The sequence below is a fragment of the Arvicola amphibius genome, chromosome 4 (assembly GCF_903992535.2).
Source record: "Arvicola amphibius chromosome 4, mArvAmp1.2, whole genome shotgun sequence".
NCBI lineage: Eukaryota > Metazoa > Chordata > Mammalia > Rodentia > Cricetidae > Arvicola > Arvicola amphibius.
In genome coordinates, this window is record NC_052050.1 from 133,837,427 (window position 1) to 133,853,511 (window position 16,085).

A 16,085-nucleotide genomic window follows, 5' to 3' on the forward strand; every position below is an offset into this window, starting at 1 on the left:
TTGAAAGAAGATTATGGAAGACATAGAAAAGGAGAGAGAACATGAACTTTCTTTGCTCAAAAAACAATTATGTAACCAACAATAAAAACACTGCTATTGCCATGCATTCAAATGCCATCCTTTGCAAACAAATTCCCTTCATACTATTTGCAAATAAAATAGGCTGGATTATTTAAACACAATTAGAAAGGCTGATAAGTCAATTTACCTAAATACCTTGGATTTGTTCTTAGTTTTTCTCTTTAGATGAAATAAACATTCTTTTTTTTCTATAAATATTTTGACTAGCCAAAATTATATGAGAAAAAAATACCCCAAGTTGAAAAGCATGAATAAAATCTATCATATAATTATATTATTGTGTATCTTATACTTGAAATAGTAAAAATAGCAGTAAACTTTCTCTACCTACCTACCTACCTACCTATCTACCTATTTATCATCTCTCACATATATGCATACTTGATTTATAAAGAGTATATATATATTCATCTTTCTATAAGCCAGTAAATGTGTGCATCTGAAAATAATGGCAGATAAGTGTTTTTACCCCACAAAGTCCTTCTACTTGTTGAAGGCTCTACACATCTTAAGAAAAATCAATTGTATCTTATGTAGGAGAATCAGTCAACATTATTATTATATTGCCCAAACCACTGTTTTCAAGATCCGTTAGAAACTACCCCCTACTATGAAGCATAGTTTCTAAAACCCTGTAATGCAAGCATAGAAAGTCAGTGTGGCCCTGATTTACTATACGAGCAACATCTGGAAGGCATTATTCTAAGTTTCTGGTATGCATATGTGTGAGATAGAACAGCATTTGAACTTTTCTGTTTTAGTTCCTAGTGTAAACAGACACCATGTCAAATCAAATATACCATGTCTCCTACATGATGCACAATATGAGAGAGAGAGAGAGAGAGAGAGAGAGAGAGAGAGAGAGAGAGAGAGAGAGAGAGAGAGAGAGAGAGCTGGAGGTCTCTCTCCTCAGAGATCAGGAAACCCCACAGTGGATGGGGAGGAAAGACTATAGGAGTCGGAGCTGGATGGAGGACACCAGGCAAACATGGCCGACCGAATCAACTGAGCAGAGTTTAACATCAGCTCACAGAGACTGAAGTGACAAGCACAGAGCCTTCATGGGCCAGTACCAGGTCCCCTGAACCTATGATAAGGCTGTTAGCTTGGTGGTTTTATAGGACTCCTAACAGTAGGAACGGGTGTGTCTTGGACTCCTTTGTCTGCTTTTGAGACTCTTTTTCTCCTGTTGGTTTACCTTGTTCAGTCATGATATGATGACTTTTGCTCTATCTTATTGTATCTTATTTTGTCCAGTCTGGCTGTCATCTCTTGGAGCCTTTTTTTTCTGAAGAGGAAAAGGAGCAGAAATGAATCTGGAGGAGAGGGAAAGTGGGTAGCTAGAAGGAGAGGAGGGAGGGGGAACTGTGCTATGGATATACTGTATGAAAGAAAAATCTGCCACTTGATGTTTTCTGATGGATGATAGTAGCTTTCTGGCTAAAAAAGAAAATGTAGTGCTTTTAGTTGACTGGACAATGTGCTTTTCATTGACTGTAATACACTCAATGCAACCAATTTATTTCATTTTTTATATCATCTTTCAATTGAATGCGTGAATGGTTGGAAAATGTCATACTTTCCTCAGAGATTCACTTACTTCATTTATTTGGTGCTTAAGTATGTTTGAAAATTAATAGCTAGACATTTTTGTTTTCTTTACTAACCATGCAGGTCCTCCAGGCCTTAAAGGTGATCGGGGTCCAGCTGGCTTCCCTGGAAATAGAGGATTCCCAGGGGCACCTGGAAAGGCGGGGAGGTCAGGTATTGTAAAGCTATGGTTGTTGTCACAGAGTATGCAAAAAAACACTGGATCATTGGTAGTGTTACTAAAATGCTTGCATAAAATACATTCTTATAGAATAGCAGCACTCAAATAGTTAAATTTATAGTCTAAAATAAATTGAAATTAGTTTTTACTCATCAGAGTAAAATTCCTATGCCCCAAAATAAAAGTTCTGTACACAGATCATATATACACAATCACACACACACACACACACACACACACACACAATCTATTCATTTTACACAAGAGCAACACACTATGAAGAAAGTTATCTACCATACAATAAGCAGAGTCAAAAGACTACCAAGAAAAAGAAGCGAACAGTATAAAAAGCCTTTTGAACACAATTGCCTAAATCTTGGTAAGTCCCAGTTGAAAAAAATATTTATAACACAATTAAGGGATTTATCTTGCATATTAGTGCATAATAATCAACATTGCTCAGCAATGTCTCTTTTGCACAGAAAACAATTGCTATTACAACTAATTATATTAATAGACTGATATTGGATTGTGTTCGTTGTATAACAACATCAGCAGGGAATAAGCTCTTATTTTCCCATTTCAAATAATAATAATACCAAGGGAATACAGTCCATATTGTTAAGATAGATTTAATAGATTTTATCACTTATAGGCTTATAGGAAAATGTCAAGGAAGGCATTCATTTCTCATACACCTCTTCTTCAATATACAGAGGAAACATTTGACAAGTATTAAACCAGTAGTAGTTCATAATTATTAGCAAAAGTCATTGGCTACGTTATGGTTCACTCTTTGGGTTCCATATTGGATGAAGTCTAAAAAGTGAACAGCATTTCCTTTCTATAGTGTTACAGAATAGACTCTTAGTTGCAAGGATAAATTGTGATCCACCTAAACACTATGACCCTTCATCCAACCTCTACCACACTTCATGAATGGATAAACAAGCTGTGAAGAAAGCAGAAAGCAGAATCATAATTAGCAACAAAGAGAAACAGACAATCAGGCCACAAAATGATATGGAAAAATCTTAAATGCATATTGCCAACTGAAAAAAAAGCTGATCTGAAAATACTAAACTTGAAGATTCCAACTGTGTGCTCTTCTGGAAAAGGCAAAGTTGTGGAGTCGGGTTGGCAAGTGTCTAGAGAAGAGGCCGTGATGGTTAGGCAGATCACAGGGTATTCTTGGACCTGGGGTCCTCTTCTATGTAATGCTGGTGTTACACTGTATAGAAACTGTAGCTTTACTGTATTGACATCACTGTATAGAAACAGTAACAGCAGTTGTGCAGCTGTTTCTCCTTCCTAAGCATGAAATTCAAGCTGAACTTTTGAAACTGAGTTTTATATTGTGGCTCTTTCTCTGTGGAGAATAGAAACGATGAACCATAAATGTTTTTAACCCTTCTCTCCATTTACATTTTTAGATCTTTTGCCTTTCTTCTTGAACAATCTAAAAATTTGGTAATACTCTTCACTAAGGAGGAGTACTCTTTAAAAATTAAAATGTTTGGGTCTTTTGTGCTACTTAATTATTTTGATGATTTAATGGAACCTTAGATAGTTTACCCAGAAGTACATTTAATGATATAAAAGACAATTGCATTATCAACTTGAGAATTACCAGTTATCTTCAAAGGCATCTGATAAGTAATATGCAACATTTAATTAATGTTAAATAATAAATACTAATAAATAAAAAAGCAAAAACTATATACAATTTCAATTGATATGTGTATTCTAAGGGCTTCAATTCTCAATCTATTTTATACAAATATTGCAATTTTTTTAGTTTGGTCAAAATATTCACTAAGAGGTACATAAAAATATTCCAATCAGAAAGAAAGACAAAATATAGAAGTCAAAAATGACTAAAGTAATGTATATTAAAATCCTAAAATTAGCTTTTAAATAATTGCACCTTGAAATTAGGTTAACTGTACAGTCTCAAGCCAGACAAAATCTCAGCATGGAGTAAGCTAGATGGACACAATGTCACATGATCACTAGCTGTGATAATTGGCATCCCCTGGGACAAGGTAGTGGATTCCTTTTAAGGGTATGACCCTAGGTATATCAACCAGGGTCCACAGTAGGCACCATATCCAAAAATATTTGTGCAACACGAATTTGACTCAACGAGTTAAAAAGAAAACACGACATGAAGTTGGGTAGGTAGGAAGGTGAGGGTAGATCTAAGATGAGCTGGGGGAGGGAGATTACTATGATAAAGATATATTGCATGAAATTCTCAAAGTAATAGTATTATAAAAGAAAATTAACTGATGTTAAAGTCCTTCTCTGTAATTTATTGAGTATAGAGTCACAAATACCAGAGTCTAGCAAAGATATGACAGACGAAAAATTGAAAGCATAGTAGAAGCTGCAGAAGCTGCTATCTATTAAGAAAAGGGCATTATGGATTCTGCATTTAAATTTCAAAGCAAATGTACAATGAAAGGAATTATTTTCACCTCAAGGAAGAATAAATCTCAGCTTTAGCAACTTACAGGTCATTTTAGTCCCAAATCGTAGCATTGGTAGATCAGAATAATTGAAAACAAAGTTTTAAAAAAAATCAATAATTTTCCATAGTCTGTGATTCTTACGCTGCAACTTCTGATAAGTTTCAATGGAAAGTTAAAGTAAAATCCAAAATAGTAACTCTGATTTTCATTTTGAACCTAACAAAACTGGAGTCGGTTCTGTGTTCAAATTAAAATGATACTACTTGTAAGATTCGTATCTGATACCTGGTGGAAGAAGAAGTAATAGCCAAACCGAATCTCATGAGATGAAATTTTTACCATAAAAATCTGTTGATGCCAAGTAACCATCTCCCAGACAGTAGCATTTAAAGTGAAATTGAGGACAAGGTGGCAAATTATTTACAAAGACTGATGATGAACATTTCCATATTTACTTCTAAGTTTGAATCACTGACCCTTAAATAACACGTAGGCTACATCCCTATGTGTACGGGTGGGCATTAGCCTACAGAATTAAGGGACCAATGAACATTTAGTAATGGAGTTATTAGAATTCCATCAAGTCCCTGAACTTACAAAATCCAGACTTTAGGATGTTCTCTTGAAAAGGAATAAATAATAAGACATAAATTTGAAATGGGAAGAAGTAAAGGTTTGGGATGAGTTAGAAGATTCTGGGCTATTGGAAGGGGGGAAAGGCAAGGTCAGATACAGAGGAAAATGAAAATGAACATGCAAAATTATACTATATTTCAGTTGTGCCTGTTTTGTGAAAGGGGGACATATCACGCCCTTGTAAATAATTTTAGATGTTATAGTACTAAAATTATAATGGGGTTTCAAAAGTGCCTGTTATCATTATCAGCATGGGATAGTTAACTAACTATAAGTTACTGTAAATTGGTGTCTTATTTTGTGGTGTACTATTTCCATTTAAATCAAGTTCTGTGGAGTTTGTAACCATGCCTTAGTGGTATAGCATGGGTTTCGTATACACAGGCCTTGAGTACAATCTCTGGCACTTCAAAATGAAAAAGAATAAAGAGAGAAAGAAAGAGGTGGTGGAGAAACAGAGTAAAATATCGGCATTTTCTGTTGAACTGATTCCTTTCTCTTTTGCTGTTTTTCCCTCTAAGGATATCCTGGACCTAAAGGCCAAAAGGGTGAAAAGGGGGGTGCAGGCATATCAAGTAAGTTTATGACTTCTTGTTTCCTTTGTCAGTTTTGTTTTAATGGAGTTAGAATTTGATATTAATAGTGTAGGCTTAAAACAGACATTGAAAGATTTAGCATTGATCTGCAGAGCTTCTGGAGAAGACAGCCACAGTTTTCTCCAAATAAAACATGCTGATTAGAATAAAACAAATAGATTAGATTACACAACTCTTTCAAACTCATTATGCATTTGTATCCTATTTTTCTTCTTCTTTTTTGATTAGTGCTATTTCTAAAGAAAAAAATCACATAGAAAATTGTCCAATTTTCAAGTCAATTTTTACCCACTGAAGGGAAATCAAGCTTTTGAATAGAAACAATTGCAGTCTGCTTACACACTAAGTGAGCTCATGAAAATCTCATATATAGACATGTGGACAACCTGAAGACCTTAACAGAACAATTCCCAGGCAACTAGAGTTTTTGTTTTATTTTGTTTTTACTAAAACCTTGAAAATGTCTCATTATATATCCAAGACTTTCCAACCTTCAAAGGAATCGATTTCACATCAGGAAGCTCCATTACAATGCAAACTTCTCATTGAAATGCAAAAGAGCTGGGTATCAGATTTTAAAACCTAAGTATCAACTGAGATGGCTGCCGTTCCCTAGGCTATAAGTAATTTGTTATGTGTATAGGATGAATATACTTTAATGTAATAATTGTGAAGAAGAATGGATACCCCACTTGGGTTATTGACTCTCTGCCAAAGAGAGTCTACATGTGAGATGCATGTTGTGAACATGTCTGGTACAGAGCCACAGTACATCTTCCTTGTTCAGGGCTCGGTTGTAGACAGATCACGATAAAGTCTTATTAACAAAGACCTTGCTGGTTTTAGCTGGGATTATATTTTTTTTTTCAAATTTCCCTTGTTGTCTCAAAAAGTTCCTTTAGCCTAATACCTTGTACAGATGGCACGATTAGACAGCATAGGGTTATGACTGTGGTGAACCATTGGAGGCTAATCCAACTCTGATGCTTTCAAAGCTGAACAACACATAGGAGTGGTGGAAGCCTCAGAAATTATGTGCTTTCCCCACTGCTCTTAGCATATTAGGGCAACATAATTGCATCCCTTCTCCTTGTGTTCTTTCAGGAGGCCACTTCACCGCTGGTTGCTTGTTAATGGCCCTTTATCTCCTCTCTTTCATCCCATCTAGTTTCAGTTGATCTCTTAGCAGTCCCTAGTTCTCAAGTTTCTGCGTATCTTTGTCTATGTCTTTATTTTCTCACACTTTACAAAAGTATCTTGACCTCATCTTCCTTTCCCCGAGGCTTTGTCAGAGCTTTGAAACATTGACCGTAATTGAGTTTGGCACATAAGGAACTTCTCTACTTTTAATCTATAGATTGTAAAGCCACACCACTTTCTGTTTCTTGCAGCGTCTACATGCTTGTAATAATTTTTCAGCTATGTCTAGAAATTTGCAATTACAAATTTGGATGACTATTTTTGGAGTTTGAGCACTTTCTCTGAGAAAGCAGTAAGAGCAATTTGAGGGGGGAATGAGTGTAAACAGCCTCTTGATTCTTCTCCTTGTCCCCCCAGAGAGAATGTAAAGCAATTCCACAACACTCCAAAAGAAAAAACATTAATATGCATACGCATCCATCGTAAAAGGTCCTGGTTTTCTGTGTTTAATATGCAATCACAAGTGCTTTGGCCTCTTTTCTCTCAGTGGCTAGATATTTTTCAAAATACTACAAAAAATTACAGAGATATCACAATTATCACAATGTAGTCATTTATTTCCTTACTTTAAATGGTCAATAATTTTTGCTTGCTTTAGTTTGGCTTTAATAATCAATGTTCCGTCCACCATTTCCTATGATGTTTTGTGAGAATGTTGTGAAATATAGGATTTACTAGAATTATAATCAATAGTTCAAAGTTATATGCATTTTACAAAGAGGTCTTGCAAATGCCTCCACAATGATTATATAGACTATTCTGTATGAAATTACTCAGATCTTCACATTTTAATCATGATCTTAGAATTTATATTTTAATAATTCAGGTATTTTGAAATATAATAAAATAATCCTGATTTCCTCTTTTACCTATGTACCTGATCACATTGGGGCAGGACCCTTTTAAGATCAGGTGGGTTGAGCAGAATGCTCCACTATCATCTCCTTAAAAGGCCTTTCACTTCTGGAGAAGCCATCAGAACAACTAACTTCCGGGATCTTTCTGCAGCTCCTTCAAATGACTTTGGCTCCTGTGTCATGTCATTGCCTGGTCTCTTCACGACCTCTTCTCCTGACTCTGGGTGCTGTGCAGGCTCCCAGTTCCATATGTATACCATCATGCACTATGCTATAATAACCACCATCCCTTGGCATCCTTCACTTAGATGCACTCATATGCTGTCTACTGGGATGTTCCTGCCTCCTTCAGCCCTTCTGCTGCTCACTTACCTAATCTTGTGGAATCCAATTTAACCCATTGGGCTCTAGGAGAAACTTCATGGATATTGATTAAATGGGGGTTCTTTATATCAAGACACTTTCTCAAATAGAAATAGGGATAGAATAAAAGAAAATCTATTCATCCATTCTTTCACTCATTCATTTAGCATAAGTGCAATGTGTATGTTGTGAAGTCAGAAATAACAATAAATATGTTTTTTCTAATTTATAGATATAAATATACCAGTTATAAACAAACCACAGAAGACTACCTAGGAAAATAATAAGGTGGAATAAACATTGAAAGGAGATAGATACTCTTAGTGTCTTTTATATTAGAAATAACCTTATTTTTATTGCTTATTTCACAATGCTACCTTCTTATTATCCAATTCAAATCATATATATATATATATATATATGAGAGAGACAGAGTAGAGAGAGATAAAGCATAACCTTGATAATTTCTTCAATATGTTTGAATGAGAACCAACCTAACTTCATGAATTGCCTATTCATTTCAAAAAAAAAGTTTGATCATGAAAAAAAATTAAAGATTTTATTCTAGAAAGCTCTTTACATTTACTTGAATTTTGTTTTAAGTGTATATACTAGAAAATAAATATTACAATAGATATGAGATACTTTATGGGGGAAAAAAGCAAAACAGGAGAAAGAAAGAAAAGAAATATAAGAATAATAAAGACATAAGATCCTATGAAGTTTTCATGTTGACGTCTCTCTGTGAGCCAACAAAGATATTTCCCAGGGTTTTCTTTTTTTCATGTCTTAACACTAAACATTAAGATAGAAGCACAATTCTAATCGTATGCCTATGTGTATCTCATTTGTTCCATTTTTGCTCTGCAAAATGATATCCCTTCCTACCTCACAGGGTTGTTGTGGGGACCAAATTACATGTGATGATGTTCTGTAAAATCATAAAGACCTTGAAAGTCGAAGGAATGGTTCAGAGCAATCCTTCTGAATGTAACAGCTGTTCTTTGCCAATTTTATGCAGATATATTAAATCTCTAATCTATTAGGACATAAAGAAAAATAGAAATGCCAGGAGCCATTTATATATGTTTTGGACAAAAAGAAAGATGTTAGAGAAGACAATAGTTTTATGTTAGATGGACGAGCAGTGCAAGTGTGCCCAGATCATAAATCAGTGAATTTGTCTTAGCACAGCAGAAGAGTACTGGTTGCAAGTAAGAGAAGCAACTAAACCAGAGGCCGTATCTGTTGACAGAGGTCAGAACAAAATGTCAGACTAATAAAGCAAGAGTCTGGGCTTCATAGAATGAAACCCAAGCCCAGAACATTTGTTGAGAAAGTTCTGAAAATGGTAGCAACAAATTGGTATTGTCACTGGTAGTAGGTTCTGTCTCTGTCTGCATGCCACCATGATATGATCAAATCTGGTCATACTGGGAATTAGCCAGTATTATAGTAGTCTACAGTACTAACAGACTAGTAATTCTGTGCAAACATCTAGAAAAAAATTGTATTTGGGCATGTGACTTAATTGGCTGGGCTGTGGAGTGTGTGTGTGTGTGTGTGTGTGTGTGTGTGTGTGTCTGTGTGTGACTATTTTCTTGTGCCAGACAGCATTGCTGTGGACAATTTTGGCTTTATAGGGAATGACCCTGGTCCCAGGTGTGCTGGCAGGCAAATTGTAGGGATTCAGTTTTCAAGGCATCTTCCAAAACTAAGCATGGATGCCGCCGTGTGTAATATTAACCCGAACCTCCCAAATTAACGAAGACAGCTCTATCTTTCTCTTTCGATAAAAACAGATTCCAAATGCCCTGTTCCAAGGCATCAACTATTCCAACTTTTATCATATATGATGAAAAGTGACAAATGACATGTTTCCATGCCTTGTTAACTAGAAAGAGTGTTTTTGCCAAGCAAGGGAACCATATAAGCAAAACACTGGGATGGACAGTCGCCGTGGTACATCTTAAAGGGTTCTGATGCTTATCTGTGCTGTGTCAGCGAGCTCTGCACATCCTCAAAAGGGGAGATTCAATTAATCTTTGGAATCTTATTCTGAAATTCCTACAATGTTGTGGAAAAAATGCATTTGCTATGATTTGTACTGAGAACTCAACTCAATCATAAATAAACTTCTGGTCTGTCTCCAAACATTTAGTTGACTTAAGTTAAAGCTTCCTTCTCCCATCACTATTATAATGAGCATGCAGAAGATGCTTGCTGCGTACAGGGTACTGTTGATGCATTTTTCATACCTAATACTCAGAGAGCCATTGGGGTAAGTGCTATTAGTATCGGTGTTTCATGAACTTGAATCTAATGGTAACTACTAATAAAGGAAAATAGGGTAGATTCAAACCTATGCCAACCAGTTTCCAAATTCTCATGACTCTGTGAAATGCTTCCACACTAATCAAATATTTTATGAATGCTAATACTACAGATATTTCATATAGAGGGTTTGGAAGTGGAAGAAGAGAGAGGATATTTGCAATTAGTAATTCCACTTTACAGAATGAGCCTTATAATTTGAACTCCCCCCCCCGGTGATAAAAATCTATAGACTAGGTCAAATTCCGAAAGTGTACTATTGAGTCATCTTTGTTTATGTTTCCACCAACATAACTACTGCACACGTTGCCTGCTTTCTCTCCCTCAAGTCTATTACTCAGACACATCGTCTTCCTGGAAGTGCTCTCAAGACTTCCATTATCACTAATGAGAGTTACTTACTTGCACCTTGGGAAAAGTCTACCTTTATTTCAGTAACTGACTCAGTGTTCACATTTTCTGGTATCATTGGCTGCTTTGTGCCTCCTTGCACTTACTGTGTTTCTCAAGTTCCAGAGTGTACTTTTCACAGGAGTACTAGTTATGGGCCAGCAAAAAAGGTACATTATACCAGAGCAAGAATAGCTCTCTGTAAATTAGACAAGTGCCACCTACGTTTTTATGACAATTGCGTTTTGTCTATAGCTTTTAATGATCCTCCCAGTTGTTAATAAAAGCAGACAATATTCCCCTAACACAGTATGTATGATCCTTAATAACACTATTAATATGCCTTGTAAATGGAACCAGAGATTTAAATCAGCAATGGATAAGTAGTTAGCTTGTTCTGTTCTGTACGTCTCCCCAATGACTCTTATAGCCGGAACTTCACCAGATCCAACTAGAAAGGAAAAGTCACTATAATTCTTTCCAGGATTTGTACCAGCAGATTTGAAGTTCATCCAGTATGGACATGGGTTCAGAAAGAGAAAAGAGGCCTAGCATGGATGCTATACATCCTTCTATAACCTCAGAGGAACCAAGAATCTCCCTACACCCATCTCTAGTCATGAAATACTGTCTTCTGTGCTACAGTGGGAAATTCTGATGTATAGGAACATAGGATCATCTACTTGTTCCCATTCAAGTGCCTTATAAGTAAAGAATTCAGCCTATTAGTTGGTCTTCTCATTCTGTCTTGTCTGGAAGTGAGCTACAGTGAATCTCAAGTTCAATTCCCTAGAACAACAGCTAGCTTGACTACATAGGACATGTGCAAAAGGATCTTTGCAATACTCGAGCTAGGACTTAAGCTGTGTGCTCTTCACCATTCTTTAGAATACTGAAGTTACTCTTATTTTATCCCTTCTTTAAATCTGCACACCCTGATCAATACACTTCAGAGTAAAATATGTGAATTCCTGAATGTTGCAGGGTAATATTAAAGCCTCTATTGTGAATTGTGTAGTAAAATGACTGTGTTTCCTATTGATATTTTGTGGAAGTCTGAATTCTGTTCCTTGGAATGCTGACATGTACTAGAACACAAATATTCAGTTTTCTATGCACAATAGTTTCATAAAACTCTATATGGTTTGTAGCATGATTCATTAGTCTCCAGAAAAATAATTAAATGTTCTCTTATAAACTATCATCTAAATGAAACTCTCTCCTATCATAGCCACATTTATTTTTCTAATATTAATTTTTAGTATTTTATTAGTTCTTTGATAATTTCATACAATGTGTTTGGGTCATATTTACCATCCTTCTCCCAACCCTTCCAAGATCTAACCCTGCTTCTGTACAAACCCCAACTTTGTGTCTTAAAAAATATATCAAGACCAATTAGTGTCACCTGTATATTCTTGGATGTAACCACTGGAGTATCATACACTTACCAGGAGAAAATGACTCTCTGCTTTCCAGCTGATATCAATCACCAGCAGCTCTTTAGCTAGGGGTGTGACTTCTCGCCCAGTTCCCCCCCCCCCTTATCATGCCATGGTTTGGTCTGACTTGAACATGAACCAGGCTGGTGCATGCTGTCACAACCACTGCGACTTATGTGCAGCTGTCCTCCTATATCCAGGAGACATTGCTTCCTCATAGTCACTACACTGCTAATTCTTATAGTCTTCTTCTGCGATGATCCCTCCCTCCATTTCTGAGAACCACACTAACACCCACAGGAATTCAATTTGTGCCAGAAGAACATGGATTTCCAGTTACAGAAAGTAACCAGTTGAATAAATCTTATTAATATTGCTAAGAAGCCTAATAGACCCTTAATGAATATTTTGAAATTTTAAAATCAGACATTTTTTTTTTTTTTTTTTTTTTTTTTTTTTAGTGAAAGCAAATCTGGGGATTCGTACAGTGAAGTACTGAGTTGGATTATCTGTTAATTAATGTCCTCATTGCTCTGACTGGAGCACTTTATAGGAAGGAGGCTTTTTTGGCTCACAGTTTGAGGGTGTCATAAAACATAACGGCATGTAAATTCTGGAGTAAGGAACATGAGAAAGTTGCCCATCTTTGTTCACAGTTGGGAAGCAGAGAGAGGTACATACTGGAGCTGAGCTTGCTTTCCTTCCTTCCATTCACTCAGGAACCCTGAAACTGCTGTAGGTGTCTCCCACAGTTATGGCTGGTCTTCCTGTCTCATTGAATGCACTCTATAAACTCTCCTTCAGACATTCCCAAAGGTTTGTCTCTCCAGTGATTCTAGTTTCTCTCAGGTTGACAATGTTAACCAACATCCCCAACCCTTAAGTAAGAACATATAATAAGCCACTTAATGTCCTTTTGAAGTAAGACTCACTCAACAGTCCAGTCTAACCTCAATATAGTGATCCTTCTGTCTCAGCTTCCCGAGTGCTAGGATTAAAGGTATTTCTCACTATGCCCAGCTAAAAAAGCAATCTTTTTAAAGAAGTTTTGAGGTGTTCAATCACAGTATAGCAGATGTGATTCCCTTATTTCCCATCTAAAAATCAAAGAAAAGCTTGCCCTTTCAAGTTTCCCTTTTATTTGCTCTCTTACCTATGAATACTCAAACACAAAACAGAAGTGAAAGGGGAAGGAAATCATGTTACTGCCCTTGCACTGCCAGATTAAACTGACTGGTCTTATTGAGATTAGAAGCCCAAGACTGAAGTGCCCTCAGGGTTGGTTTCTCAGGAGACCTCTCTGCCTGGCTTGCTGATGGCCACAAAGGCAGTCTGACCTCTGAGGATCATATGATTTTCCCCTGCTAAAGCACCAACCCTACCGAACGAGGACTCTGCTTTTATCAAGTCTTTAGGTATGAATTCCTCTGTAAAGCCCATAGCTCTAAACACAGTCACACAGGAAGTTACTAGTTCATTATATGAACTTAGGAAGAACATAAGGTAATCCTAACAGAAGGTATAAAAATTTGACCCTGCTCTTCAACAACAACCAAAGAGTGAATTGGTATTGACACTCTGTCTATGGGTCATCTTATATCTGCCTTTATACAAAACTAGGAAGAGAGTCTTTATGTTGGTTTCTATCAGTTTATCCTTAGGGGAGGCCTAATATGCCAGTAAAATTTAAGTCATATTGATTCTGAAACTTACGAGAGCAATTTCACTTGTATTTCCCTTTTTACTAATTTTTAAACTTTAAGTTTCAACGATGTTATTTAATATCATGCCACTCCATAAATGAAAACTACTATCCAGGAAATTTCACCTGAATATACAATAATCAGTTTTTGAAAGGTTCCTGTCAAACAGAATGACCTTGGCAATCCCGTATGCTCTTCCTCAGATAATTGCCACCAATATGTCTGTGACAGCAGTTAAGAAGGATGAGAATGCTGGTACCACCTTGTCATTTCAGCATTTGGGAGGTTGGAGCAAGAAAGACTGCAAATTTGAGGCAAGCTTAGGACATATAGTAGGAGGCTTTGTCTTAAAGAACAAACAAAAAACTGAAATGACGAAGAAAGAGGCAGAAGGATCTTTGCGAAATCGAGGCCAACTTGGTCTTACAGAGCTAGTTCCGGGACAACCAGGGTTGTGCATAGAAACGATGTTTAGAAGAACAAACAAAAACAAAAATCCCCTGCAGGCAGGGCTGTGCATAGAAACTGTGTTTAGAAAAAACAAACAACAAAAACAAAAATTCCCTGAAAACCTTAAATGAAAAGTGACAAGATGTAATAAACTTTCTCATTCAAGAAATGAATGAATTCTACAAAAATGGATTTTACTTCATAAATAGCAGGATATAGGGTGTATTAGGCTTCTCTAATGGAACAAAACTAATAGGATGGATATATATATGTATGTATATGTATGTATGTATATCACACACACAAATACACAGAGGTAGGTTCTAAAATAGTAACACAAAAAGAATTGCTTCAGTGATCTGAGAGCCTAGTATTTTGAGGCAGGGTGTTTCAGCTTTTAGAACAGTCTCACAATGGCTGTCTTTCCCTGGGGAAAAGGCAGATAAGTTGATAAGTAGTAGTTGCTCATTCTATAAGACTGGGTGCCTCCTAGTCACAATCTGGCAGTGGAAGCCTAGAAAGTTCCATGATCCTAGTCCAGGACAACAGCTGGGAAACACTGGTTCTGCCATCGGTGTAAGAAGCAGCAACAGGGAAGACTGACTGCAGCAAGATGGAGGCTAAGGGAGCACGTGGTAAGATGAACTCCCTTCTGCCACATTTTTTTATCCATGCTGGTTTCAGAAGGTACTGTCCATATCCAGTGTGACTCTTCTCATGTCAGTCAAAGCAATCAAGATGCTTCTTCAGGTAAGGCTCCTTCTCGGGCAACTCTAATTTGTGACAAGCTGACATCAAAACCAAGTATAATACAGGAGCGAGCTCAAGTTAAATCATCTGGACTCAGTCTCTCTGCAAGGCTCTTAGATTTCATATTTGTCACCTCTGTTGCAAATAGCTTCATGCTGAGCCATATTATTTTTACATCTTGCTACTGTTTTCCTTAAAAAACTCCTCTGATTCATCTCTGCTTGGGGGCTGAACTTACTCTTGGCTACTGTGTTTAGGGATGGGTATACTCATTCCCTAACAAAGCTCTAAATGCCTAGTAATTAGGAAGACGTGATTTCCTTTTCAGAATCTCAAGGGTACAAGGACACAGAACACTGAACAGCCCTCACTGTGTGGTTCAATAACATTTAGGAACAATCTTCCTGATTGCTCATTGGACGGCTATTTTAGCAGCTCAATTCTTTCACAGTGGTAATGAGTTATAATCAAGGAACCACACTGCATCCTAGGTGCCACTGGTCTATAAGTTACTCGTAGCTTGGGGGAAGAATAACCTCTGGGGATTCTATTACTCGTATGCAGCAGACTTGACACAGGGGATCCTGTTCATGGGTTTTGTGCCATGAGCTGGGTCAGACACTTCATAAAAGCTGCCCATGGTTTTGGAAAGGCGAAGTGACTAACACTGATTATGTAATGCATTGCTGCCGCCATTGCCTTTTTCTAAGCATTAAGCCAGTTAATCAGATTTTCTATGAAGCAGAGTTCTGGCTGGGCAGTGGTGGCACAAGCCTTAAATCCAGCACTCAGGAGGCAGAGGCAGTCGGATCTCTGTGAGTTTGAGGCCAACCTGGTCTACAAGAACTAGTTTCCAGGACAGGCTCCAAAGCTACAGAAAAACCCTGTCTGGAGAAGCCAAAAAAAAAGGAAAGAAAAAGAGAGAAAGAGGAAAGAAAGACAAAGAAGAAGAAAAAGAAAGAAAGAAAAGAAAGAAAGAAGAGAAAAAAGAAAGAAAGAAAGAAGAAAGAAAGAAAGAAAGAAAGAAAGAAAGAAAGA

General features: G+C 36.8%; 1 protein-coding gene across 3 annotated transcripts in view; it reads left to right on the forward strand.

Annotated features, from left to right (window-relative positions):
• The window catches only part of Msr1 (macrophage scavenger receptor 1), a 56,815-nt gene that overhangs the window by 22,535 nt on the left and 18,195 nt on the right, over positions 1 to 16,085 (forward strand). For 2 of the 3 annotated variants that reach the window (XM_038327479.2, XM_038327480.2), the window contains exons 7-8: positions 1,756 to 1,845; positions 5,484 to 5,537. In XM_038327479.2, the coding sequence (XP_038183407.1) occupies positions 1,756 to 1,845; positions 5,484 to 5,537 (144 nt within the window). Of the gene's footprint in view, positions 1 to 1,755; positions 1,846 to 5,483; positions 5,538 to 7,653; positions 8,060 to 16,085 lie in introns of those variants that run through there. The other variant, XM_038327481.1, reaches the window with a different exon arrangement.